This window comes from Dipodomys merriami, unplaced genomic scaffold (assembly GCF_024711535.1).
Source record: "Dipodomys merriami isolate MVZ:Mamm:240054 unplaced genomic scaffold, mDipMer1.0.p SCAF_31, whole genome shotgun sequence".
In the NCBI taxonomy this organism is placed as follows: domain Eukaryota; kingdom Metazoa; phylum Chordata; class Mammalia; order Rodentia; family Heteromyidae; genus Dipodomys; species Dipodomys merriami.
This window is the reverse complement of record NW_027204604.1, coordinates 10,089,993-10,114,276: the sequence shown is the minus strand read 5'-3', so window position 1 is coordinate 10,114,276 and position 24,284 is coordinate 10,089,993. Positions and strand designations below refer to the sequence as shown.

Below are 24,284 nucleotides of genomic sequence, written 5' to 3'. Positions count from 1 at the left end.
TTTAGCAGAGGTGATTGTGTGGCCTGCACATCACTTTCATCCTCTAAACCTTCTCTTCTCAGCCTCCTGGATGGACAGTCCCCGGCCAGCACATTATGGACACTCCCAGGACAAAAACTGACCCCGCAGAGAACAACTGGTCCCACATAGGGTGCCTTGATCTAGAGGAAAAAGTCTTTTTTATTCAAGGGCCCCTGCCTTTATGCTATTTGCTCAGCTGAGAGTCAGCTTGCTGATGACCGCAGGCACTCAGCAGTTAAATGTTCACAGACACACATGGTGTGACCCCAGAAGCACTTCCTGTAACCATGCCCATTCAACAGCCAGGCAAATGGGTGCTAGGAATCAAGTCTGGGCCAGTCTGGCTCCAGAGCCTGTGTGGTTAGTAGCTCTGTGATCCTGCTTTGCTAGCTGGTTCAGAGCGGGCTGTTCTTAACCCACTCTGAAAACAACACAAGCCAAACCTCCAAAAACATATAACTGTAAAGAGAAAAAGAAAACAAATGTATGTATGTGTGGAGCTGCGATGCACTCTGAGCAGGGTCTGTGAAGGGGAGAGGAAGCTGAGTGGTGCTACTGCCCCCTGCCAGACTTCACCAACTCTTCCCAAAGGCTCTGAGAGAGGAGCCGTCCAGAGACATGAATCCATCACCCATGGTCACCTAGTGATGACGGCAGGAGCTTCAGCTTCAAGTCCAGATTAGCTCGCTACCTGACCTTCAGCCTGGGGTATATTCCATGACCCCTGTGGTCAGGGGCTGGCTGACCCAGTCACCTTGCCTATCTTCCAGGGTCTCATTCAGTGTCTGGTATAAAACAATTATGAATTGTGTCAGGTTGAACTTAAGCCCCAGTGAATCTCTGCATTGAGAGAGCGTCAGATAAATGAATGCACACTGTGTAAATATTAGAAGAAGCAGCTAGCTGCCTGATAAGGAATCAATCTACTTTTAAATGAAAAAATAAAAAGCAGTTTCGAGAAGTAGATATGGCACATAAATGATTCCTTTTCCCTCCTTGAGCACTGGGGATTGAACTGCCAGGCAGGTGCTCTGCCACTTGAGCCAAACTTCCAGCTCCTTCCAGCTCCTTCCAGCTTCAGTTACGATCCCTGGGCTTTCCGATGCTGTTGGGGATGACAGGCAGGTAGGCGGCAGCCATTGTGCCTCCTGTAGCTGGGGTAACAGGCTGGAGCCACCACACCCATGTGCTTGCTGGTCCAGATGGAATCTTGTGAACTTTTCTCCCCAGGTTGACCTCAAACTGCAATCCTCCAAACTCCACCTCCCGTGTCATTAGGATCACAGGCATGAGCCACTGTGCCCAGTAAGAGAAAGAGAAAGGTTTCTTACAAAGAAAAAAAGTGTTGTTTTTTTTTAAATGAAAACCACTTCAAATGGACCCTCGTGTTCTCTGAGGTGAGAGTTATGGAGCACTTGCACATAATTTATTAATAAGAATGAAATTGAAGATTCTTCCTTTTAAAAGGAAGCAAAAACTAAAGTGAGGAAGAGAAAGACAAGTCCTTTCTTATGACAACTGAATGAGGATGTGAGTTAGAGCAGAATTCTCCATAGTGGGTCCCTGGGGATGAGCCCTGGTGTGTTTTTCCCCCTTCTCTCCCTCCCCTCCCCTCCTTCCTGCCCCCCCTCCTACATACTATGAAGTATGTTTATTTATAGCAAACACGTGAGTATGCTGAAGGAGCCAAGACTCGTCGGGACCATGGCAGTGCCACATATGGGACTGGAAGTGTGAAAGATGGGCCAGAAAAGTCTACAGGAAGTAACTTGAGGGCCATCCACTGGTTAGAGATGGGGTAGTATGATCATGAAAAGTAACTGTGATAAGTTGAAACACATCAAATATTGGCATCTGCTCTTGTACCAGCTCATCACCTGGTGAGCAGATGATTGATGAAGGAAGGTGTTTTTTTTTTAAGTTAAAAAATTTTTAAATAGAGTTCCACCCAACCAATGCTTGGAAATAATGGAATCATCTGAGTGATCAGTGCTGCTGAACGGAGCTTCGTAGCAGATGGTGAAACCCACTCATCAAGCTTAACACTAGCCATGGAGGGGCGCCAGCCTCGTCTGCCTGATGGGCTTCACCTGTGAAATGTTTTGTTGCCATAGCAGCCAGCCTGAGGTCTAACTACCATCTTACAAAGAGGATGAGCTCAGAGACCCAGGCCCACGACACATCTGGATCCCAACCAGCAAAATTCAGATTCCAATCCGAGACATTTTCAAAGCAATGCTGGTTATGGATCTTGGTTGAATCCTGATGCAGACAAGCCAGCTGTGAAACACAAGAGCACATGCACCAGACAACGGGAGAATCCCTGAATGCTGACTGCAGATTTATGAATAAAATGATAGGGTGTGTGGACTCTGCTTCAAAACAATGCTGGTCTGTGGTGGATCTCAGGGTAGATACAAATGGGGCCTGGCCATGTGTGGATGGGTCAGAGAAAGCCGAGTGGGGTACAGAGGGATTTACTGTGCTATAACTTTTCCTTCAGTAGGTTGGGAGATTCCCACAATGAAAAGCCAACATAAAGGGAGGAAATACATAGAGAAGTTAATTTGCTGTATTGGCAGTGGTGGAGGTGGTATGTACATGTGATGTATGTGGCAAGTTGTGTGTGTGTGTGTGTGTGTGTGTGTGTGTGTGTATGCTCTGTTCAGTCCTAATTCAAGTTGCATTGATTATATTTTATAAGATCATTTTCTGAAAGGTATAAAGAAAGCCCCACCCTAACAGGCCCCAGGGGTGTTGGGGAGCCAGGTACAAGCACTTAGCCCTTCTTAGGGCACCGAGGGGGCCAGCCCCACTTGGTTATTCCCGCGATCAAAGATGGCATAGAATTGTCGAATGAAGACGTCCCCAAGGATCCACAGAGGCCCGGATGGAGGCTGAATGTCAAGTCCTTGAAAGCCACTGCCACAAAACTGCATCCCATCCACGTAGTCCTGGGGTGGGAAAGAAGTATGTCAGTGACTGACACCCAGGGGGGGAGGTGGCCCTGCCTGGGGGCTGTCCTGGGAGGGTGGTGGCAGAGCTGTGTGGCCTCGAAGCTGCTGGGCTCCACCATCTTGGCTGGAAGATCCTTCCTCTTGCCTCACACATCCTTACTCCTCTTTCTCAGTGAGGTGTTTACACAAGTTCATGCACCTATGTTCTACAATCCTGAGAACTGTTCATGGGTGACACAGCCCCACCATACTGTCATTTACCATAGAACACTTGACATTGTACTGCAAGACTGGAAGAGCAAAAAGCTCGGTGCTACAATGGTTCCAATCCTGTTCCCCTTCGCCTCTAGCAAAGCCCAGCTTCAATTTTCTAATTGTGTGTGTGTGTGTGTGGGGAGATGTGCACATGTGCATGCACACACCAGTTCTGGCCTAGAACTGAGGGCCTGAGCACTGTCCCTGGGCCTTTTAGCTAGCATGCCACCACTCAAGCCACAGATCTACGCCTTCCTATTTGCTGGTTAATTGGAGATAAGAGTCTCACAGACTTTCCTTTCTGGGCTGGCTTTGAATCAGACCTCAGAGTAGCTAGAATGACAGGTGTGAGCCACTGGTACTCAGCTCAGCTTCATTTTTCTAAGAGAGAGGAATTGCTCCATGAATGGCTAGTCACTGCTTTTTTTTTTTTTTTTCTGTCGGTCGTGGGGCCTGAACTCTGGGCCTGGGTGCTGTCCCTCAGCTCTTCAGCTCAAGGCGAGCACTCTACCACTTAAGCCACAGCACCACTTCCGGTTTTCTGGTGGTTTATTGGAGATAAGAGTCTCACAGACTTTCCTGCCTGGTTTTGAACTGCGATCCTCAGATCTCAGTCTTCTGAGTAGCTAGGATTACAGGTGTGAGCCACCGGCACCCGGCTAGGCACGACTCTTTTCTTGCTGATGTTCTGGGGAGAATTTTTTTGCGTGAATCCATTTAGGTACCAGGCAAGAAGGCATTTATCGTTCTGCAAACAGAGTGTAACCTCTCTCAATTCTATTTTTTTAGTTTGCCGGAGACTTGGGGTCTAACCAGGCACGAGTGGTCTTTCCAACAACCACCTGCCACGTGAGGTTGCTAGGAGCTGTTGGGAAAGCCCGCAGGGCTCCAGAAGCCTCCACGAGAAGGAGATACAAGGCCAAAGAGGCTGCAGCATCTTAGAGGGCGTGCGGAGGCTTTGATTAAAATCTGCTGGCAGGTGAGGACCATGGTCCACACTGGCTGTGAGGAGGGGTGTGCACATGCAGGAACTCTGCCAGGGGAACGTGCCACACTGGCATGGTAATGGACGGAGAGACTCATGAACAGGCTCCATTGCAACATCTGTAAAACCATACCACAAAACTTCCTTCAATGACTCGCCCGAGATTCCCAGTGGAATGTCCACGCTAGGGGCCCGTGTCTCCTTCAGAGGGGAGACCTCCTGCAGTGGTGGGAGAGGGACTCGAGGAGGACACAGGCAAGTGAGGGCAGCTGTTAGAAAAAGGAAGTGGGGCCCGCGTGGGAAGGGCCCTGTAATGGGCAGAGTAAGGGAACAGCTCTTACTGGCAGGGTGTAGGCAGTTGGGCTGAGGGTGTAGGTGGCGCCGTTGATGATGAAGGTGACGTCGGGCATGACATTGAGGTTGTCACAGTCCACAGCATACTAAAAAACACAACATGGGATCCTCTCAGAGGCTGCCTTCTCTGGCTCCTAGCCGCTCCCCACCCAGGGGACACTCACTTCTCCATCCGTGGGCGTGGCCCCAATGGCCTCCTGCAGACGCTTGATCTCGTGGGAGGGGCCAGTGACCAGGGACGTCCCCGTGTCCACAATGGCCTGGCAGCCCTCGGCGCAGAACATCACGCTGTCTCCCACCTGGATTCTGGGGGTAGAGGGGTCACTGCCAGCCAGCCTTCTCTGGGTCCCCCGTGATTTCCACTTCCTGTGCTCTCTAGCACCCCAGAACTCAGTGGAGATGTTCTTTTACATCTCTTCCATCATGGGACTATCTGTGAACTTTTTTGTTGTTGTTGGTTGTGGGGCTTGAACTCTGGGCCTGGGCGCTGTCCCTTAGCTCTTCAGCTCAAGACAAGCTCTTTGCCACTTGAGCCACAGCACCACTTCCTCTGTGAACTTTTTTAAAACTGAGATTCATAGTAAGAATACACTGACATTGTGTGTGTGTGCGCAAGCGCGTATGCGCGTGCGTGCACATGCCAGGACTAGGGCTTGAACTCAGGATACTGTCCCTGAGCTGTTTTGCTCAAGGTTAGCACTCTACCACTGAGACACCACTCCATTTCTGGCTTTTTGGTGGGTAATTGGAGATAAGAGTCTCATAGACTTTCCATGCCCAGGCTGGCTTCAAACTGTGGTCCTTAGATCTCACCTACTTGAGTAGCTAGGACTACAAGCATGAGCCAATGATGTCTAGTTGCTTTTTTTTTTTTTTTTTAAACAGAATCTCAATCTTTTGCCAAGTTTGAGCTTGAACTTATGGTTTTCCCCATCAGCATCCTGAGTAGGTGGGATTACAAGCATGTGTCTCCACACCCAGCTTGTACTTTATTCTTGACCCAAACACACACACACACACACACACACACACACACACACACACACACAATTGAAGTGCACTCTACTTTTATTGTATTCTATGTCATTAAAAATAAAAAGTAGGTCAGAGCCAAGTACCAGTGGCTCACGCTTATAATGCTAACTGCTCAAGAGGCTTAGACCTAGCACATCAAGGTTCAAACCTAGTCTGGACACAAAAGTCCACAAGACATGATCTCTAATCAACCAGTGAAAAAGTTGGGCTGTAGGCATGGCTCAGTGGTGGAGTGCCAGCTGTGAGCAAGGAAGTTGAGTGGGCGTGGGAAGCCCCTAGCTCCAGCCCTGGTACCCCAATTAAACAATGTAGATCAGGATCTCAAGTGATGTCAGAACCTTTAGTAGGGAAATCTGTGTAGTCTGAGAAGTCCTAAAATGACAGTGAGCAGTGGGTCCTTTTAACATTTTATCCTGAACATCTTAAGAACTGAACCTTTAATTACTTCTCTCTGAATTCCCATGTTGCCTAACACGGTGCTAGGCATGTAAGAAGCAGCAAGTTCCACATTCCCCAGACACTCCACCAAGATGCTGTGTTCATGTCAAGTCTGGATTTCAGAGCCCTGAAACCCTCAAGTCTCTCCAGATAGGGGGTCATCGTGCCCTGGCCATGGGGCCACTTTGTGGCTCCTCTCTTAGGGCACTGAGCACTTCTGTGGCAATCAGAGCACATTTCATCTTCTGTATAAGCTTAGGGAGGGCCACGTTCAAGTCTAAGTCTCCCTTGCTTTTCAGTTCCTCAGCCCTGGCCCTGTAAGTTCATTAGTGTTGATGGACAAAGGGCAGCAGGTTGAGGTAGGATCTGGCTGTCAGTTGAAGCCCAGGTGTAGCACGTGGACAGAGGAGGAAGCTGCCTTGTGGCTTGGCTATTGCTGCCCTTCTTCACCTCTCCTTACCTCCAACCCACACAGCGAGTGCCCAGCGTCCGCTCCTACAGACCCGCAGTGTCCCTCAGTTGGTGGAAGAGATACTCACCCGTCCAGGGCAATCTGCCAGTAACCTTGCTTGGTGACTGGGATCCAATTCAGGCTCCCAGAGAAATGGGAGGGGTCGTAGCCTCCAAAAGTCAGCTCGCTGCCTGAGCCACCTTCTGGGTCACTGTGGGGCGAGACCAGTTACTAAAGAAAAGTCACTGGAAACACTGGGGAGCCTGGGCTAAGATCCTGGGCTGAGGACACTGTGCTAGGACATTGGGTGCTGAGCCCAGATACCTAAGTAGGCAGAAACACCCACTGGGCCTCGGCCACTAGGATTGGTTAAAAGTTGATTAGCAGAAACAGCTCTGCTCAGAGAACTGTGAATGTCCTCTGCTTCTGGGACATGGCTGTGGTCCTGTAGAACCAAGGCCAGGAACTTGAAGCATCTCCCAGAGATCTCTTTCTCCAAAGTAGCTGGCTCCCTGTGGCTGTGGTGGTGTGGAGTTTCCGGTCATCTACTCCTGTGTGTCTATGCTCATGTGACTGTGCTATGACTTTACTAGGATTTAAATATTGCTTCATTTTCACTGGCTTTGAGTCCTCAGATTCTGTTCTGGCACCCACCAGGGAGTCTGGAGAAACAAGACATAAAATAGATTCATTTTCAGGAAGATCAGGAAAACAGAGAACTCACCTGTACTGCAGGGCGGTGGGAATGGGGAATGAATGGAACATCTGCAGGGATGTTAGGTTGTGTGTGATTGGGGTATCGTTTGGGGCTGGATAGCTTACCTAGCATTCACAAGATCATAGGTGTTTGCTTTTGTTGTTGTTTTCTTTTTCTTTTCTGGTTCTGGGGCTTGAACTCAGGGCTTGGCACTGTCCCTAGGTTTCTTTTGCTTAAGGCTAACACTCTACTACTTGAGCCACAGCACCACTTCCAGCTTTTTCTGAGTAGTTTATTGGAGATAAGAGTCTCATGGACTTTTCTGCCTGGACAGGCTTCAAATCACAATCCTTAGATCTCAGCTTCCTGAGTAACTAGGATTATAGGCATGAGCCACCAGTGCCTGGCAAGGTCATAGGTTTTATCCCTAGCACTGCAAAAAATGAGAGAGAGAAAAGGAGAGGAGAGGAGAGAAGAGGGGAAGGAAGGGGAAGAGAGGGGAGAGGTGGGGAGGGGAGAGGAGGAGGGGAAGGAGGGAGAAGAGAATAAGAAAGAAAGGAAGAAGAAGAGGAGGAAGAGAGGAAGGAGAATAGAAAAGGAAGATGTAACTAATAGGAGGAGGAGAAGGAGAAAGAGAGAGGAGGAGAGGGAGAAAGAGGAGAGGAGGAGGATCTAACATTACTTGATGTCCTCTGTATAAGGAATTGAACCTAATCTTATTTAACTTTCATGTCAACCTAGCATTCATTTGGGGGAAACTGAGGCCCAGGGAGATGAAGCGATGTAGGAGGGAGGACTTCGATCCAGGCTAGTCTGACAGCAGTGCTCTTGCCTGGCCTACTTCTTCTCAAGCTGGAAGGGAGTAGGAGGTCCTTCAAGGGTAAGGCAGTGTTCAGGCAGCCTCCCTCTCTGTCCACCCAGGCTTGGCTCCGTGGCAGCCAGGCTGGGACGAAGCACAGCTTAAGAGAGGGAGTCAGGACCCTTTGTGCAGAGGGAATGGGAGAGTGGGCTTACACAGGAACAGGGAGATCTCAGGAAAGGCAAGCGATCCTCTTCCTGTGTAGGGAGGAAGCTGAAGCCACTGTCCAAGGACCCCAGGCAAGATACCTGGGGGGGGCCTGCCTTCGTGACCTTCTCAACTACAACATATCATTTAAGAAATTGTGGCGAAACATGCATAGCACAAAACTTAATATTATAGCCATTTTCGAGTGTATAGTTCAGGAGTGTTTGGTATATTCACATCACAAAGCCCAGCTCCAGAATGTTTTCTACTTGCAGCGCCAAGACTGTACCCATTAAATGAGGCCTCCTTTTCCTGGCCTATCTAGCCCTGCCTAGCCCCGGTGTGCTTTCTGTCTCTATGAGTGTGACGGCTCTAGGCTCCTCATGCAAGTGGAAACAGTGCTTGTTTTTCTGTGGAGTCTGTTTGACTTAGTACAATATCCTCAAGTGTAATGCATGTTTCAGGGTCAGAATTTTCCTTCCTTTTCAAGACTGCGTAATATTCCATTGTATGGCTAAACGCACACTGTATGTTTCCATTGCTGGCATGAAATTATTTTATCACCAGCTCATTATGTAATGTTTTTTCCTGCTTCTCTCAACTGCAAAGACTCTCTTTGCTTCCACGTATCTAGTATCATGTTCAACATATAATAGGAGCTTGATATTTATTGAGTGCATAAGTTAATAGCCAATCCTAGAGACACTCAACTCCAACTCTTTGTGAAGCAAACTCCAATTTCTCAAAACCCAGAGAGATTCAGTGTTTTGCTCAAGACCACACAGCTGAGAGCAGGCCAGCCAAGAGAGTGGAGCCAGGTCTTTTGACTACTAGATAGATCTAGCACACCACATCTCCCTGTACCATCCCTGACCTTACCAGGTGGGCTTGACAGACCTTACCTGCTCATGTAGACAGAAAATATCGGCAGATCCACCAGGTTCTGTGCCATCATGTTGTCAAACACCGGGGTCACCCCTCCAGCAGCTAAGGATGGGTACCCCAGGCCCAGAATTCCATCAAACTCTGCGTTCACAAAGGTCTGGCCAGGCTCAGTGACGCTTTCTCCAAATTGCTGGCCAGCCACAGTCAGCCCTTCCACCTGAGGGAGAGAGCCATGGAGAGCTGGCAGAGGGCCTTGGACCCCTGGCTCCTCCCTCACAGCTCTCCTTGATTAATTAGGCCATATTCTCACCTGTTTCATTTCCTTATGTAATTAAAAAAATAAGTTTTCATCTTTATTTATTTATTTATTTATTTATTTATTTATTTATTTATACTAGTCCTAAGGCTTGAACTCCTGGGCACTGTCCATGGTTTTTGTTTTTGTTTTTGTTTTTTTTGGGGGGGGTCTGGTCATGGGGCCTGAACTCTGGGCCTGGGTGCTGTCCCTCAGCTCTTCAGCTCAAGGCTAGCGCTCTATCACTTGAGCCACAGTACCACTTCTGGCTTTTTTTCTTTTTTGCTTATGTGGTGCTGAGGAATTGAACCCGGGCCTCAGGCATGCAAGGCAAGCGCTCTACCACTGAGCCACCTTCCCAGCCCTGTCCATGGGTTTCTTTTGCTCAAGGCTAGTGCTCTATCACTTGAGCCACAGCACCACTTCTGGCTTTTTCTGTGTATGTGGTACTGAGGAATTGAGCCCAGGGCTTCATCCATGCTAGGCAAGCACTCTACCACTCAGCCACATTTCCAGCCCCTTCCTTATGTAATTAAAAGTTCTCTTTTCTTGCCTTATTGCATTGGCTAGGACCATCAAAACACGTTTCATAGAGAGAGAAAAAATGAGCATTCTTATCTCATTCTTGATCTCAAGGCAATGTCTCTCAACTATTCATCATTGCTTGCTTTGGGTTTCTTTGTAGATATTCCTTTCTTCCTCTTTCCTCCATCATCTTTCCCTTCCCTTCCCTTCTTTTTTCCCTTCCTTCCTTCCTTCCTTCCTTCCATCCTTCTTTCCTCCCTCCCTCCCTCTTCCCCCTCTCTTTCTCTTGACATTGGGAGTTTGAATTCAGCTCTTACTGGGCAAGCACTCTACCATTTGAGCCACAATTCCCATTCTTTTCACTTTTTCAGATGTCTTCTTTTTGCCTGAGGCTGGTCTCAAATGGTCACCTAGGCCTCCCACATAAATGAGATTCAGACATGAAACACCACTCCTGGGTTGTTTGGTAAGATAATATCTCAGTGACTTTTGTGTAGACTGGCCTTGAGCCTCACTCTTTCCAATCTTTGCCTCTAGAGTAGTTAGATCCAGAGGCTCGTGGTTTGAGACAAGCCCAGGGGAAAAAAGTCCATGAGACTCCAGCTCTAAAATAAGCAGCAGAAAGCAAGGCTGGAGACATGGATCAAGTGGTTGAGTGTCAGCCAAGCAAGCAAGTTGAACAAATAAGACCTTCAATTCAAATTCCAGTACTTAAAAAAAATTATCAGTATAAAACTATTCTTGATATTCTTTTATTTTTAATGTCTATAGGACATTTGGAAATGTTTTCTTTTTTATTTCTATTTGTTGTTGTTATTTTCTTAAGATTTGTGTGTGTGTGTGTGTGTGTGTGTGTGTGTTTACGTGTGCCTGCACTGGGGCTTGAATTCGGAACTTTTTGCTCTCACTTGGCTTTTTCTGCTCAAGGCTGGTATTCTACAACCTCTGGAGCCACTTCCCTTTCTAAATTTCTAATATTGTTGGTTTTTCTTTATTTTTCTGATTTAATCATTGGCTTTGTTGATTTTCTATATAGTCTTACTTTCCTATGTTGATATATCCCAACTAGTCTCTTTATTATTTCTTTCTACTTTTGCATTGTTGTTTGCTAAATTTGCTTGTTTTCAGGCTGGGCACCAGTATCTCATGCCTGTAATCCTAATCACTCAGGAGGCTGAGATCTGAGGATCGTGGCTCAAAGCCAGCCCAGGCAGAAAAGTCCCTGAGACTCTTATCTCCAATAAACTACTCAGAAAAAAGCCGGAAGTAGTGCTGAGGCTCAAGTGGTCGAGCACTAATAAGCTCAGGGACGGCACCCAGGCCCATAGTTCAAGCTGTAGGACTGAGGGTGGAGAGGTGGGAGAATGTTGTCTCTGTCCTAGCACTTCAGCCTGAAGTCTACAGCTTTGGTGGCAGAATGGGAGGAGAAAGGAAGGGCTTACTGGAACTTGAGATGGTGAGATGAGCCCACCCTGCCATCAATCAGGCTTTGTGTACTGGAAACTGGGTACAAAGTGGATCTTCCCGCGGGAGATTCCTGAGGCTGACCAAGGTGAGGGCTGTCCCTCCTCCCCATCCTCCTCCCCTCCTCCTGAAACAGAACTGAAACTGTACCCTAAGACCTCAGAACAACTGTACCATCGCCCAGTTTCCTGGACAAAAGAGAAAAGATGAAGGCATTCACTCACAGAGACTTGGTCAGCTCCGATGATGCCAGTCAAGCTCCCGGTCCCATACTGAATGGAGAATGTGGTCCCCACCTGGCTGTACGTGCTGGACTGGGACGGGCGGAACACGGGGTGTGTCTCTGAAAAGCAAGGATGCAGCTCACTCTTCCATCCCTGCCCGGCTCCCAGTATGAAGTTGGGGCCTTAGAAAGACCCACCATGGCTCTCCCTGGTGACTACTTCATTGGCCTCTAGACACAGGTGTGGCCTTACTGGGGACCAAATAGTTGTCCCTGGGCAAACCTGATTGTGGCTATGACCTCATAGGGTACACCAAGATAAGTGCCATTTATCAGGCGCCAGCAAAGGCCTAGCCACCAGCGTGGGTCACATTCTAGCCTTCAAAGAAACTTAGGGACAAACCATTACCACGGCAGGAAATTATCCCAACTTTGTAGCCTCGGGGGCCATCTAGCTTCAGGGTTTCAGAGAACCTCTGTCTGGGGACTTGTCCTGAATAGACTGAGACATCTTTGTTTATCTCTTCTTTTGCCAGTCTCTCCTAGGCACCTGCCCCCTGAGTTACCTCTGACTAAATGGACATGCCCCAGCCCCTGTGCCCCGCCAGCCCCGCCTCTGTGGGAGCCAGGCCACCAAGTCTCATGGAAGCAGGTGTGAGGCCTTCACCAGAACCCAATCCACCAACTTGCCCACAAGTAGTCACCCAGATGGAACTTTCCCCCATGTTCCTTTGTGTGCTCCAGAGGAAATGAGTCACTAAGTTAAAGATTTCTCTTTTCAATGGCTAAGTTTCTCTCTAATAAAGTCTGACCCTGTGAAACTTGTTATCTTGAATGGGAGCTGTGTTTTAACTCTCTTCCTGGTCTCACCTTGTTTCTGTGGTCAGCTGTTCCTGAAGAGGGAAGGGAAGGCTGGTGTGGCAGGGATGGCCAATTTGGAGTACCCAAGCCCTCTACTCCTGGAGTCCCAGGCCTTGGCCTCCCAGGATTGGGCATTTCCACAGGGTTCCTGCCCCCACTTACTGCAGGCTGGACTGGTGCAATACACAGAAGGGACCCAGAGATTGGAGGAGCCGGTATCAAAGATGACAGTGAAGTTCTGTGGTGGGGAGCCAATGGAGATGGTGCCAAAATACTCCATCTGCAGGGGAAGGAGGGGAAGAGGAGGGCATGGGAGTAAGGCAGGCTGGGGAGGCTCACAGGGGCGTGGCAGGGGTGGAATCAAAGGAAGAATGCTTGGGACCAGAGCCGGGAAGACTGTAGACTAGAACTCAGAGTCTGGAAGTGGGCCAGGCTGGGGAATAAAAGATAAAAAGCAGCCAGGCACTAGTGGCTCATGCCTGTAACCCTAGCTACTCAGGAGGCTGAGCTCTAAGAAGCAAGGTTCAAAGCCAACCTGGTCAGTAAAGTCTTTCCAATTAAGCAGCAGAAAGCTAGAAGATGGAGGTGTGGCTTAAGTGGTAGAGCACCAGCCTTGAGTGAGAAAGCTACAGGACAGTGCTGAAGCCCTGAGTTCAAGCCCCAGTACTGGCACAAAAACCAACCCCTCCCCCCAAGCAACCAGAGGAAAGGCTAGGGGGAGGAAATCAGCTGCTCCATTTGATTCTATGCCTGCCCCCCTGCTTCCCACAACACTACAAGCAAGGTAGGAGCTCCTCTTCTTCACGGAGCCTGGGAAGGGGCTGGGAGAAGTCAAGCACTTGGCCTAAGGACAGAACTAAGAAGCTGCCAACAAAGAAAATCAGGGTCCTTCCTTGCAGTGCTCTACTCCCACAGAGAGCTGAGACCCACTGGATTCTGTTGACAACGCCCACAGGGGACCAGTCCATAGGATCATCCAAGCAAAGCAATCTGCACCACTGGCCCAGCCTGAGGCTGGGCCTTCCTCCCTCCTCCCTGCTCCCTCCTCTCCCAGCACCCCTGTCTCAGGGGGCCTCACATCCAAATAGTTGACCAGGGGCTCGTTGCTACTCTGGCCCATGGTGCAGGATTCCGTGAACTGGATCATGTCCAAGTTCTGGGACTTCCAGAAGTCTGAGAGCTGTCCCTTGGCCCGCAGCTTCTTCCGGAGGGACTGGCGTCTCCTGAGGGACACCCTGAAAGACAAAGATGCCTGTGAGGTGGGGTGCAGATCTGCCTCCCTCTGCTCCCCTCCCCTCTTCCCACCAGGAAGGAGGATCTGCAGGGTATGGGTTGGGGCCAGGTGCACCTACCCCATCTCTCCCCAACTCGCCAGTCTCATTTCTGCCCCGAGATGCTCAGTCCCAGTGGGACTGGACCTGTGCTGGACCTGGGCTTTGAGCTGGAGGTGGAGGGGGCCCCAGTGGGCTGGGTGCTGGGCTCGGGACCTCACCTGTGAAGGGCTCCTTGGACCTGTCCCAGCTCCAGTGCCACCAGAACCAGCAGCAACAAGAACGTTTTCATGGTGGCGGGGCCAGCAGCTTCCTCTCGCTGGGTCGCAGTGTGTCTCCTTCCCTCCGTTCTCCTCTCATCCAGGGCAGGGGAACCAATTCTCTCTTATGCTCTGACCTGCCCTGCCCTGCCCAGTCTGAGGACCCAAAGATAAGGCCTGGCGTCAGTAGCCAGGCCCAGAGCAAACAGAAGGTGGGACCGGATATTCCTCCACCACTCTTCCCTTCCCTTTTGCTAGAGGAGTGTGGATCTGGGGCGACAATTTGGGGGTCCACTAGCCCTCTGAAAGCTGGCCTAGATTTGCTTTTTCCCCAGGGTCTTTGACACCCTTCCTGGGCTCTAAGAAATGTCATGTTAATTAACTGAGAGATTAATGGTCCTTGGGCCCACTTTATTGAACTGGTGCCCTCTGCATGGTCAGCTGAAGACCCCAAGGGGACAGAAACGGAATCATGCATGGTGGGATTGTAACTCAAAATGTTAAGTTGCTCTTGTGCCTCTGCATTTCTTCTGTCCTGGTTCAGGGTGACAGGCCACCTTCCCGTGTCTACTTTGGAGCAGAAGCCCATCCTCCCCGAAGGCTCTGAAAGGGTTGACTTGGTGATAGACTTGGGCCAGCCCTCACCCCAAGGATGGATCTGGCTTGGTGGAGCGTGTATGCAGTGCGGGGCAGTACAGAAGGTCAGTGTACTGGGGGTACTCAGTAGCTCGGGCAGGTCCCTGTGTTGGTGCCCCAGGGAGGCCCCAGGGACTTGTGATCATATTTCCTCATGATCCTGGAGGCTGGAAGCCCAGGGTCAAAGTGTCTGCAAGGTTTGCTCATTTGGATGCCCCTCTCCTTGAGGTAGAGTTGGCCCCTATCTCTCTGGGTCTTTAAGATCTTTCTTGTGTATCTGTGTCCCATTTTCTTCTTCCTATAAGATCACCAGTCATGTCAGACTGGGGCTCACCTTGCTGACCTCATTTAACTTCAGTTCTGCCCTAAAGACCCTAACTCTAAATATGGTCACAGTCTGAAGTACTGGGGGTTGCAGCTCCTACATACAAGCTTGGGGGACACAGTGGAGCCCATAAAAGAGCCCACAAACAACAGGATCTTCAATCTAGGAGTAGGATTAAGGATGGGAGGGGCTTCAGGGCTGACCTCAGCCTGCCCAGTGGCCATGCGCCTCCTACAGTGTCCAGACTTTCCTGCCTCGTGGGGGTGGGTGCAAGGAAGCCACCTCCTAATGGGGACCTGACTTGAACTGACATTGAGCCAGGGCGGCAGAGGCAGCCACCAGTCCATCCCGTGTGCCAGGGCCTCTAGAGGGCACCAGATCTGCAGTAGGAGTCAGGGGGCATGGATTTAGGTTTCAGCTCATGTTCTGGAAAGGCTCTTACCTGCCACAGGATCTGCCTCTCACCCTCAAGCTCAAGCAGCAGGCAAACGCAGAGTCTTGAGCTAAACCTAACCCCTCCCTGGGTCCACAATATTGACTAGATGTCTAAGAGAGAAGAAACAACCCTGGCCTTAAGGTGACCAAGCCTTTTGAACATCTATTCATTTCCCAGGAGCCTGTTCCTTTGCCCTATCACTGGAGAGAGAGGTCCGTCTGTCCCAGAAGGGAGAAACAAGAAGTGGCAACATTCATCTCAACACTAAACTCTGCCATAATTTGCCCATATTTGCCTAACCACCACCTAACCTTGGTTGTCATCTTCTGCATACCTTACCTGTACCAGCAGGTATGTAAGGTATGTACCTTACCTGTACCAGCCAGGCTGGGCAATCAGGGCAAAGACCCCTCCCATAGAGGTTCTGTATCCATCACTGTAGCTGTGAGCAGGGCCGTGTGTGGGCCACTGGGCATCACATTACTACGGCCCTAAGCAGTCATGCATGTAGGTCCCTAGGCATCATGTCCTGGCCCATGGTCTCCAGAAGACTTTCATATGAACATCATACTGATCAAACCCCAGAGGTGTGTACTCAAATGGGCATCCTAACAGGGGACTAAACAATGCAGGGAGAGCTCTTCAGGCTGCAAAGAGCCTCCAATGGGGTGGGGGGACTATATGGCTCACAGTCTGACCATTGATCGTGACCGTCACCTAGCTCTCTCCTAGAGACAGGGGCTGCCATTTCTCAGTGTCACCATAGACCACAGAGAGTCACTAGAAAGACACTGCACTGGAAGGCTTCTTATAGACCCTCATGGGAGAGCCACTCCTAAATCAGAAGAGAAAACAGACCCGAGAGACAAGGTGACCCATCGAGAACACCTGATTCATTCAGAGGCAGAGCTGGGATTAGGACCAGGATGCTTGACTTCTCGTCCAGAGGCATTTCTACAGAATTCTAGCAGCAGCATCACTGAGCCCTCACTGAGAACGCCCAGATCCCCTCCCTCCTTCCTCATTTTCCTCTCCCCACCTCACCCCACTTGACTCTGTTTACCAGAAACAGAGGTTTTGGTTGGCTCAGGCTGGAAAAAAGCTAGTCAGCTATGGGTTCCTTGGCCAAGAGCCCCAGGTCTACTGGGTTTTGGAAAGTCTGACAAAGGTTAGAAGTGGACAGGTATGTGGGACATCCAACAAAGCTCCTGTCCTCTCTAGAAAGCAGGAAGTCCACCTGTCCTGGCTTCAGGGTGGAACCAAAGCTTGCTGGGGACAATGGCAGTGGACAATGGAATCTTGCATGAGAGGGAGCGACCTCCTAGGTGTGTGTGCAAGGGGGTGTGAGGCCTTGGAGAAAGGCAGAAGGGGGGCACATTGTGGAAGACCATCGGGTCTCAGCATTCCCTCAGGAATGTGGACAGCAGGCTGGGCTAGCTGCAAGGGATTCTGGAAGAATCCAATTCCCCTTTCTGGAGCTTCGGCTTCCAGAAGAGAAACTGATGCTAAGAGGGAGTTGCTCAGTGCTCTGTGGAAGTCAGCCCTGCCAGGGTGCCAGAGCTCTAAAGACAGAGGATGCTGCTATGGGATAGGAGATGGCTTCTGAGGGCAGAGAGGTCACACTCACAGGACACGCGCACTCGTGTGCGAGCCTCACTGGGTGACTGGAACAGAGGAAGTGTCGTGTGTTGTCAGTAGAAAGAGGGCTGTGGTAGGATGCCTAGATCTAGTCTTGGCTCTGCCACAACCTGGCCATCTGCCCATTCATCAATCACTTTGCTTAGAATCTGTTTCCTTGTCTATAAATATGAAGAGTTTGAGCTGGGTGATAATAACAGGACATTTTAGGAGCATGTATTACTGCCAGCCTCTGAGTTAAGAAACTTACAAGCGTTAGCTCCTCCAAAACTCAGAGCAGGGGCTGGGGAAGGTGGCTCAGTGGTAGAGTGCTTGCCTGGAGTCCCTGGGTTCGATTCCTCAGCACTACATAAGCAGAAATAGCTGGAAGTGGTGCTGTGGTTTAAATCGTAGAATGCTATCTTGAGTTGAAGAGCTGAGGGACAGAGACCAAGCCCAGAGTTCAGGCCCCACAACTGACCAAAAAAAAAAAAATCACAGCCATCCTGGCAGGCAGGAATGTAGGCCCATTCTACAGCAGAGGAAACAAACACAGAGTAACTCAATAACTCAGATAAGGTGCTATAGCTAGGATTCAAAACCAGCTTAGTTTGGCTCTAAAGCTGTTGATCTTAACCATGGCACTGTATTGGATGATTGCTAGGGTGGGAGAAAGGAGGAGGAGAGGGAGAAGAGAAGGGGGAAGAGGAGAAAAAGAGAAGGAGGAGGAAAGGGAAGGAGGAAGGAAGAAAAGGAAGGAAGGAAGGAAAGAAGGAAAGGATGGAAGGGAGGAGAGGGAAGGATAATTTCCTTCAGGGCAGACAATTGGAGGTCTTTTATGTTAATATGGTATACACACACACACACACACACACACACACACACACACACACACACACACACACATAGTGCTAGAAGCTTCTCAGGAAGTTATGCTGACATGTTAAAAAAAAAAAGCCCCCCATGAATCCCTTTATTGGCTCCTCCCTGACTGAATTAAGGGAGAAAAATAAGTCTCCTTTGAGCAAATTACTTGTTTATGGCACTTAATGTTGTTCCAACATAGTATGGCCTCTTTTGCCTTGCCAAAGCCTCTTGTTTTCATTCACCTAGAATAGAGGGACCTCACCATGACGGATTAGTCTGAGTCATTTCCACAGTTAATTTCTTTTACACAAGTGGTTCTCAAACCAGAAGTGGCGGCGGCACAGCCGGCAGAGGGCGCTGGCCCTGCCGGATTTTCCCTCGGTCCCCTCTGTTAGTGCTCTGTCTGTGAATGGTTTATTTTCCCTGGCAGGACAGCTGGGCTCTCAGGGCCAGTTTCCGTCCAAGAGCCCTTGGGGCAAGATTTGGGCTGTGACTAACCAGGCTCGAGGCAGAATTTCAGTGTCAGGTGTATCTGCCTCCATTCCCCAAACCTCTTCTCCATTTCTAAAACCTCTTCTCTCGTTCCTAGCCTAAGTGCCATGGAAAATCCATTGAGGAAAACACAGGGTAAGAACACAGTTAAGATGACGCTACTCACTTGACCAGGTTCAATAACCTCCTTTACCCAGAGCCTCCATGGGCAGCCCCATCACTGAAGTCTTGGCAAACACCATTCATTCAGTCTCACCTATTACTCTATTACTTTAGTACTACATTGTTGCTGCAACAAATGACCGCAAAGGCAGTGCTTTTAAAAAGTGCTCATTTGTTATCTTACAGTTTGTCGTAGGCTAGGTGTGTGACACAGATTTCACAGATTTCCTTCTCTAGAAGGAAAATTTGTTTCCTTGTCTTTATTCTAGCTTCCAGAGGCTGCCCACGTTCCTTAGCTCTTGCTCCTTCTCCGTCTTCCGAGTCAGCAGTGTTGAATACCTCTCACCAATCTTCTCAAGCCCTGTCTCCCTCTGGCCATAGCTGGGAAGGTTTATGTCCACTTGTGCCTGTCTACATTTGCCCCAAGAAGATAATTCAGCATTATCATTTCATTTTAAGGTCCTCAGTGTAATCACATCTGCACCCAAGTTAGGGTAACATTAATAGATTTCTGGAATTAGATATGTGGACATCTTTGGGGGCTGTTCTTTTCCTCCTCCTCCTCCTCCTCCTCATTTTCCCTCCCCTTTCCCTTCCTCTCCTTCCCCTTCTACCTCTTCCTCTTCCACGCTAGTACTGAGTCTTTGAACTCAGGACCTTGCACTCTTGCTCAGTTTACCATTGTCATTCTGCCATGACTCCAGTTTCAGCTTTTCACTGGTCAAGTAGAGATAAGAATCTTTCAGCTTTGTCTGCCTGGGCTGGCTCTGGACCTTGATTCTCAAATCTCAGCCACCTAACTTAACCCACCCAGAAACAGCATGGAAGCTGGGACTCCCTAACTCTTCTTGTGAAGACTTTGTTGCCCTTTCAAAGCTGGGTATCTGGATTCCATCAAGTCCATCCTGGGGCTCTTCCCAGCTGCTGCTCAGACTAGTCTAAAGGCATTGAGTCTATACGCATTCCCCTTTTTCGTTATCGAGTGTCTGTTAGTGCCTTCTAAGAAGGCCTGTCTCCAAATGAGTTCCAGTCTCTTGTTCCTGAACCCTTGACGATAAATTTAAGGATAATTATTTCTTCTAAATGGGTTTAGGGCCAAATAATGTTTTTATTTGTTCAAAAGGCTGAGCTAGGGGCTGGGAAGGTAGCTAGCTCAGTGGTAGAGTGCTTGCCTCACATGCATGGGGTCCTGGGTTCGATTCCTCAGCACCACATAAGCAGAAAATGCAGAAATGGTGCTGTGGCTCAAGTGGTAGAGAGCTAGCCTTGAACTGAAGAGCTGAGGGACAGCTCCCAGGCCCAGAGTTCAAGTCCCATGACTGAAAAAAAAAAAGGCTGAGCCATAAATTAATTCATTAGTAGTCTTTGAGGCTTGATTTTCTTTTTAAAGAATCAGCTGGGTGGCTCATGCCTCTAACCCTAGGTATTTAGGAGGCTGAGATTCAGAAGATCACGGTTTGAGGACAACCTGGGCAGAAATGTCTGAGAGATGATCTCCAAAATAACCAGCAAATGAGGGGGTATAAGGATAGTTCAAGTGGTAGAATGCCAGCCAAGCAAGCAAGCAAGCTGAGCAAGAGCTTAAGGCCCTGTGTTCCCATTAGACATGGCTTATATCCACAGAAGAGAGAGCTCAAGTTATTTAACTGTGTGGTGTTTGACGTCTATTACAACAGTAAAAAAATTTCAGTCAATAGTCTGCTTTGTTCCAATTATTTGATTTAGATTTTCATCTTTCAGACAACATGTAGATGTTATTTGGTGTTTATGTTTGTGTTCTGCTAGAATCTTATGATTTTAGCAGAATTGTAAACAAAGGAAATGTGCCAAGACATTCATACTGCTTTTTGGATGATCTCAGAATGTGAAATATTGTCTTATCAACCTACACAATCTGTTTGTTTCGACCTTGATAACTACATATTTTCAAATCAGATTTGAAATTCAAATACTTAGTGGCACTATGGATGTTTATTTCAGATTCTTCAAGTTTACTTAGAAAAATGTGCTAATTCCTCCTGATCTTTGTGTTCTTTCTCATTTTATGGTTGATTTTTTTTTGTTCTCACAGAGCTAGTAAAATGCAGAAAGAATTCTTTGAATAAAATATCTAGAATCTAGCAATTGGCTCATTCACTATGTGGGAAAAAAATGTTCATTATATTCCCCCCCAAACACCCAACTATGTTATCATAGTTGTAAACTAAAAATGTCTAAGCTGAGGTAGATCACTGCCATGAGTATTATAGTTTCTGTTTGAGCTATGAGCCTGTATCCTTAGATCCTTAGCACTTCAAAATCTAGTTTTTTCTTTTTTTTTTGGGTCCGGTCGTGGGGTCTGAACTCTGGGCCTGGGCGCTGTCCCTCAGCTCTTCAGCTCAAGGCTAGTGCTCTACCACAGCACCACTTCCGGCTTTTTTCTTTTTGCTTATGTGGTGCTGAGGAATCGAACCCAGGGCCTCATGCATGCAAGGCAAGCACTCTACCACTGAGCCACCTTCCCAGCCCCAAAATCTAGTTTTTTCTTGAAGCTTACTGATTATGTTTTTTTTTTCATTTGTTTGTTTGTTTTTTATTGGTCATGGGTCTGAACTCTGGGCCTGGGCGTTGTTCCTAAACTCTTCAGCTCAAAGCTAACACTCTATCACTTGAGCCACATTGCCACTTCCGGCTTTTTCTGCTTATGTGGTACTGAGGAATCGAACCCAGGGCCTCATGCATGCGAGGCAAGCACTCTACCACTGACCCACCTTCCCAGCCCATTACTGATTATGTTTTACAATGGAACAGCAAGGTGAGTTCCTAACCTTTCTCATGCTTCTGTATTACATTTGCCTGAACCAATAGCTTCTAGCCTCCATTTTTTTTTTTTTTTTTGGCATTCTACCTTTACAATCTCCTCTCCAGCTGAATTAATAACCCAAATAGTTTTTCCTCACTTTTCATTTTCTGTTTTTTGGCTCTGTCTCTGTCTGTCTGTCTGTCTGTCTGTCTCTGTGTGTGTGTGTGTGTGTGTGTGTGTGTGTGTGTGTGTGTGTGTGTGTGTGTGTGTGTGTATACAGTGAAAAGTGTAAGTGGAGTTGTGGCTCAAGTGATAAGAGTGCCAACCTTATTCCTTTGGAAAAAGCCAAGTGGAAGTGTGAGGAACTGAATTCAAGCCCCAATACCAGTGCCAAAAAAGAAAGGATCAGGAAGGAAGGAAGGAAGGAAGGAAGGAAGGAAGGAAGGAAGGAAGGAAGGCAATGCCTGTAGATATGTGATAAGATAATAATTACTATAAAGGTAGACCTATATTAATCACTCAATGCAGACTATGAGTCAGAACACAAAATTTCGTATTTAACTAGAACACAAATACTAATAGGTGGATTTTCACCACATGTAGATTAAAAAAACATGGTTGGAAAAGCATCTCTGTTTATTCACACTAGTTATTTAACACCAGAGTCTTTGTCAAATGCATTCTGCCTTAACCTATGAAACAATTAACCTTTTCGCAAAACCATGTATTCCCATTTGCTGTAAAATTGTCATGCCAAATGGATTTTTGCTAAATAAATCATTTGCAAAAAAATTATTATAATAAGGACATAAATCACTTACCTCTGGAATCTCTAGTTAAACCAAAAATGTCAAAAGTGTAAATGTTTGTAGTAAACGGATGGTTGGCTCGGGGCTTTTGAGGTCTGTTCTGGGACAGTGGTTTTGCTATTTGCTAACAGATCTTGAGCAAGTCTTATCTCTCAGACACCTCAGCTACAAATGGCGATAATTATCTGATCCTTCTAACTGCTGCCAGGACCTCACACAGCTCAGACAAGCCAATGGGACTGTGAAATGGACATAGAGTTTGCCATCCGCGCTTGTTGAAAACCTGCTGGCTTGCTTTCCGGATAAAAAAATAATTAATTGTAGTTTGAAATCAAAGACACTGTATGTACAAACCAGACAAAGGACAGTATTTCCCACCAGTAGTCCCACCAATATGGGACCTGTTCCTGTTAAACACCCTGTTGGGATCTTCTCATGGAGCCAAAGGTTAAGGTGATGGTTTGTTGTTTTGCGGATAAGCTACTGTGCGTGCTGAGAAGCACAAAGTGATCTTTAAAGCAACCCCATCGGATAAATGGGCTCAGTGATAAACCTCAACAGGACCCAGGGTTTCTATTTTGGGAAATAAACTTTTGCAATAAAAACAGAAGTCTCAGTAATGATGAGAGTGTGCACAGAAGGCGGGGAGGAAGTGTCTTTGAACACCACGCTCCTCTCTGCCCTGCTGGCTCGGCCTCACTCCGCCATTGCGTCTGTGGCTGGCCTAAGATAAACAAAGAGGGATATGTTGGATCTTTCCTTCATTCACCAAGCATTTACAGAGAATTCGCTGTGTCCCAGGCCTAGGTGCTGGGCAGATAAGTTAAACAGGCATCATCAGAGGCCACACAGGGCTTTTGAAGTCGAGGTAGCTAACCATCTGCCAGGCTGTCTTCTCAGCTTCCATCCCTCTTTCTTTCCCCATTCTAGGTGACAGCCTCCCGTCCCCCGCAGAGGCCTGGTGTTCCACCTCTCATCAACAATTTCAGATGCTCTCCAAAGGAAAAAAGCGACTCTATGTTTCCTGCCTCTGCTCCAGACACCCGTAATCTAGCACAGATGACACCACCACCATGCAGCCTTCCCCAGTTACTCACGTTAGAAACAATCCAGTATTACTTGCCTTGTGTATCTTTTTTGGCAATGACTTTTGTTTTAGCTATCACTCTTGTTTTAGATATGGTATTTGTCTTATCTGCTAGCCGGGGGTGGGGTGGATATGGGGCTGAACTCCTGAGTTCAGGGCCTATGTGTCTTCTTCTTCTTAATCTTGCAGCCCTCCTTGCAGAGGTATAGTCGGGCAAGCAGATCTGGGTTGGATTTCTTCTCTTTGATTTTAGAATTAGAATTGAATTAATTAATTTTATTAGCTTATGATACCATATGTGCATTTAGAATAGCCTTTCTGGTCTGATTATTGTGTGTGTGTGTGTGTGTGTGTGTGTGTGTGTGTGTGTGTGTGTGTGTGTGTGTGTGTGTGTGTGAATGTGTGCATGTATGTATGTGCTGGTACTGGGGTTTGAACTCAGGGACTTATGCTCTCATAGGCTTTTTGCTCAAGTATGTTGCTCGACTACTTTAGCCACACCTCCATTTCCTATTTTTTGAACATTTTTTGGTATGCATGCAAGTACTGGGGCTTGAACTCAGGACCTGGGCGCTTGCCTTCGCTTCTTCACTCAAGGCTAGTGCTCAATCACTTGAGCCACATCTCTACTTCTGGCTTTCTGGTGGTCAATTGGGGACAAGAGTCCATGAGACACCTATTTGAGTGAGATCTTCAGATCTTAGTCTTCCGATAGCCAGGATTACAGGTATGAGCCCCTGGCACCAGAGAACATTTTTTAAAAACTTTTTTTTGTTCTTTATCCCCTCCTACTCTTGGTTTATTCAAGTGTGACCCATCATCTATCTACCTTACGTTATTGCCATATTTATGCAAGTCTGAAGGACAATTGGCATTGCTCAGATTAAATCTGTCTCTTGGCTACAGGAATTCTGTAATGTTTCATTGTCTGACATAAACAACTTAAAGGGAGAAATTGCTGACCATCATGGTGGTAGATCATGGTAGAGCAAAGCAAGATGGCCAGGAGGCAGAGAGAGAGAATGCCCGTGTCCACTGGCTTTCTCTTTTCCCTGCTTTTATTCCATCTGGGCCACCAATCTGCCAGG

At 47.9% G+C, this 24,284-nt stretch overlaps 1 protein-coding gene across 1 annotated transcript; it reads right to left on the bottom strand.

Annotated features, from left to right (window-relative positions):
* Positions 1 to 2,696: 2,696 nt before the first annotated feature.
* Positions 2,697 to 22,160, bottom strand: Ctse (cathepsin E). Its single transcript, XM_070041652.1, has 10 exons — positions 22,122 to 22,160; positions 13,945 to 14,139; positions 13,531 to 13,687; positions 12,615 to 12,732; positions 11,593 to 11,711; positions 9,102 to 9,301; positions 6,585 to 6,707; positions 4,737 to 4,878; positions 4,560 to 4,658; positions 2,697 to 2,975 (listed from the first exon to the last, which is right to left on the bottom strand). The coding sequence occupies exons 2-10, from the start codon at positions 14,013 to 14,015 to the stop codon at positions 2,811 to 2,813; spliced, it is 1,194 nt and encodes a 397-aa protein (XP_069897753.1). The 5' UTR covers positions 14,016 to 14,139; positions 22,122 to 22,160; the 3' UTR covers positions 2,697 to 2,810.
* Positions 22,161 to 24,284: the final 2,124 nt, after the last annotated feature.

Bases quoted from the DNA above. Each gene is read 5' to 3' on its own strand.
- Ctse (XM_070041652.1), bottom strand. From the start codon at position 14,015: ATGAAAACGTTCTTGTTGCTGCTGGTTCTGGTGGCACTGGAGCTGGGA. The intron at 13,688-13,944 runs GTGAGGTCCCGA...TTTGTCTTTCAG, and splicing joins GTCCAAGGAGCCCTTCACAG to GGTGTCCCTCAGGAGACGCC. The intron at 4,879-6,584 runs GTGAGTATCTCT...CTCTACCCCCAG, and splicing joins TGGCAGATTGCCCTGGACGG to AATCCAGGTGGGAGACAGCG.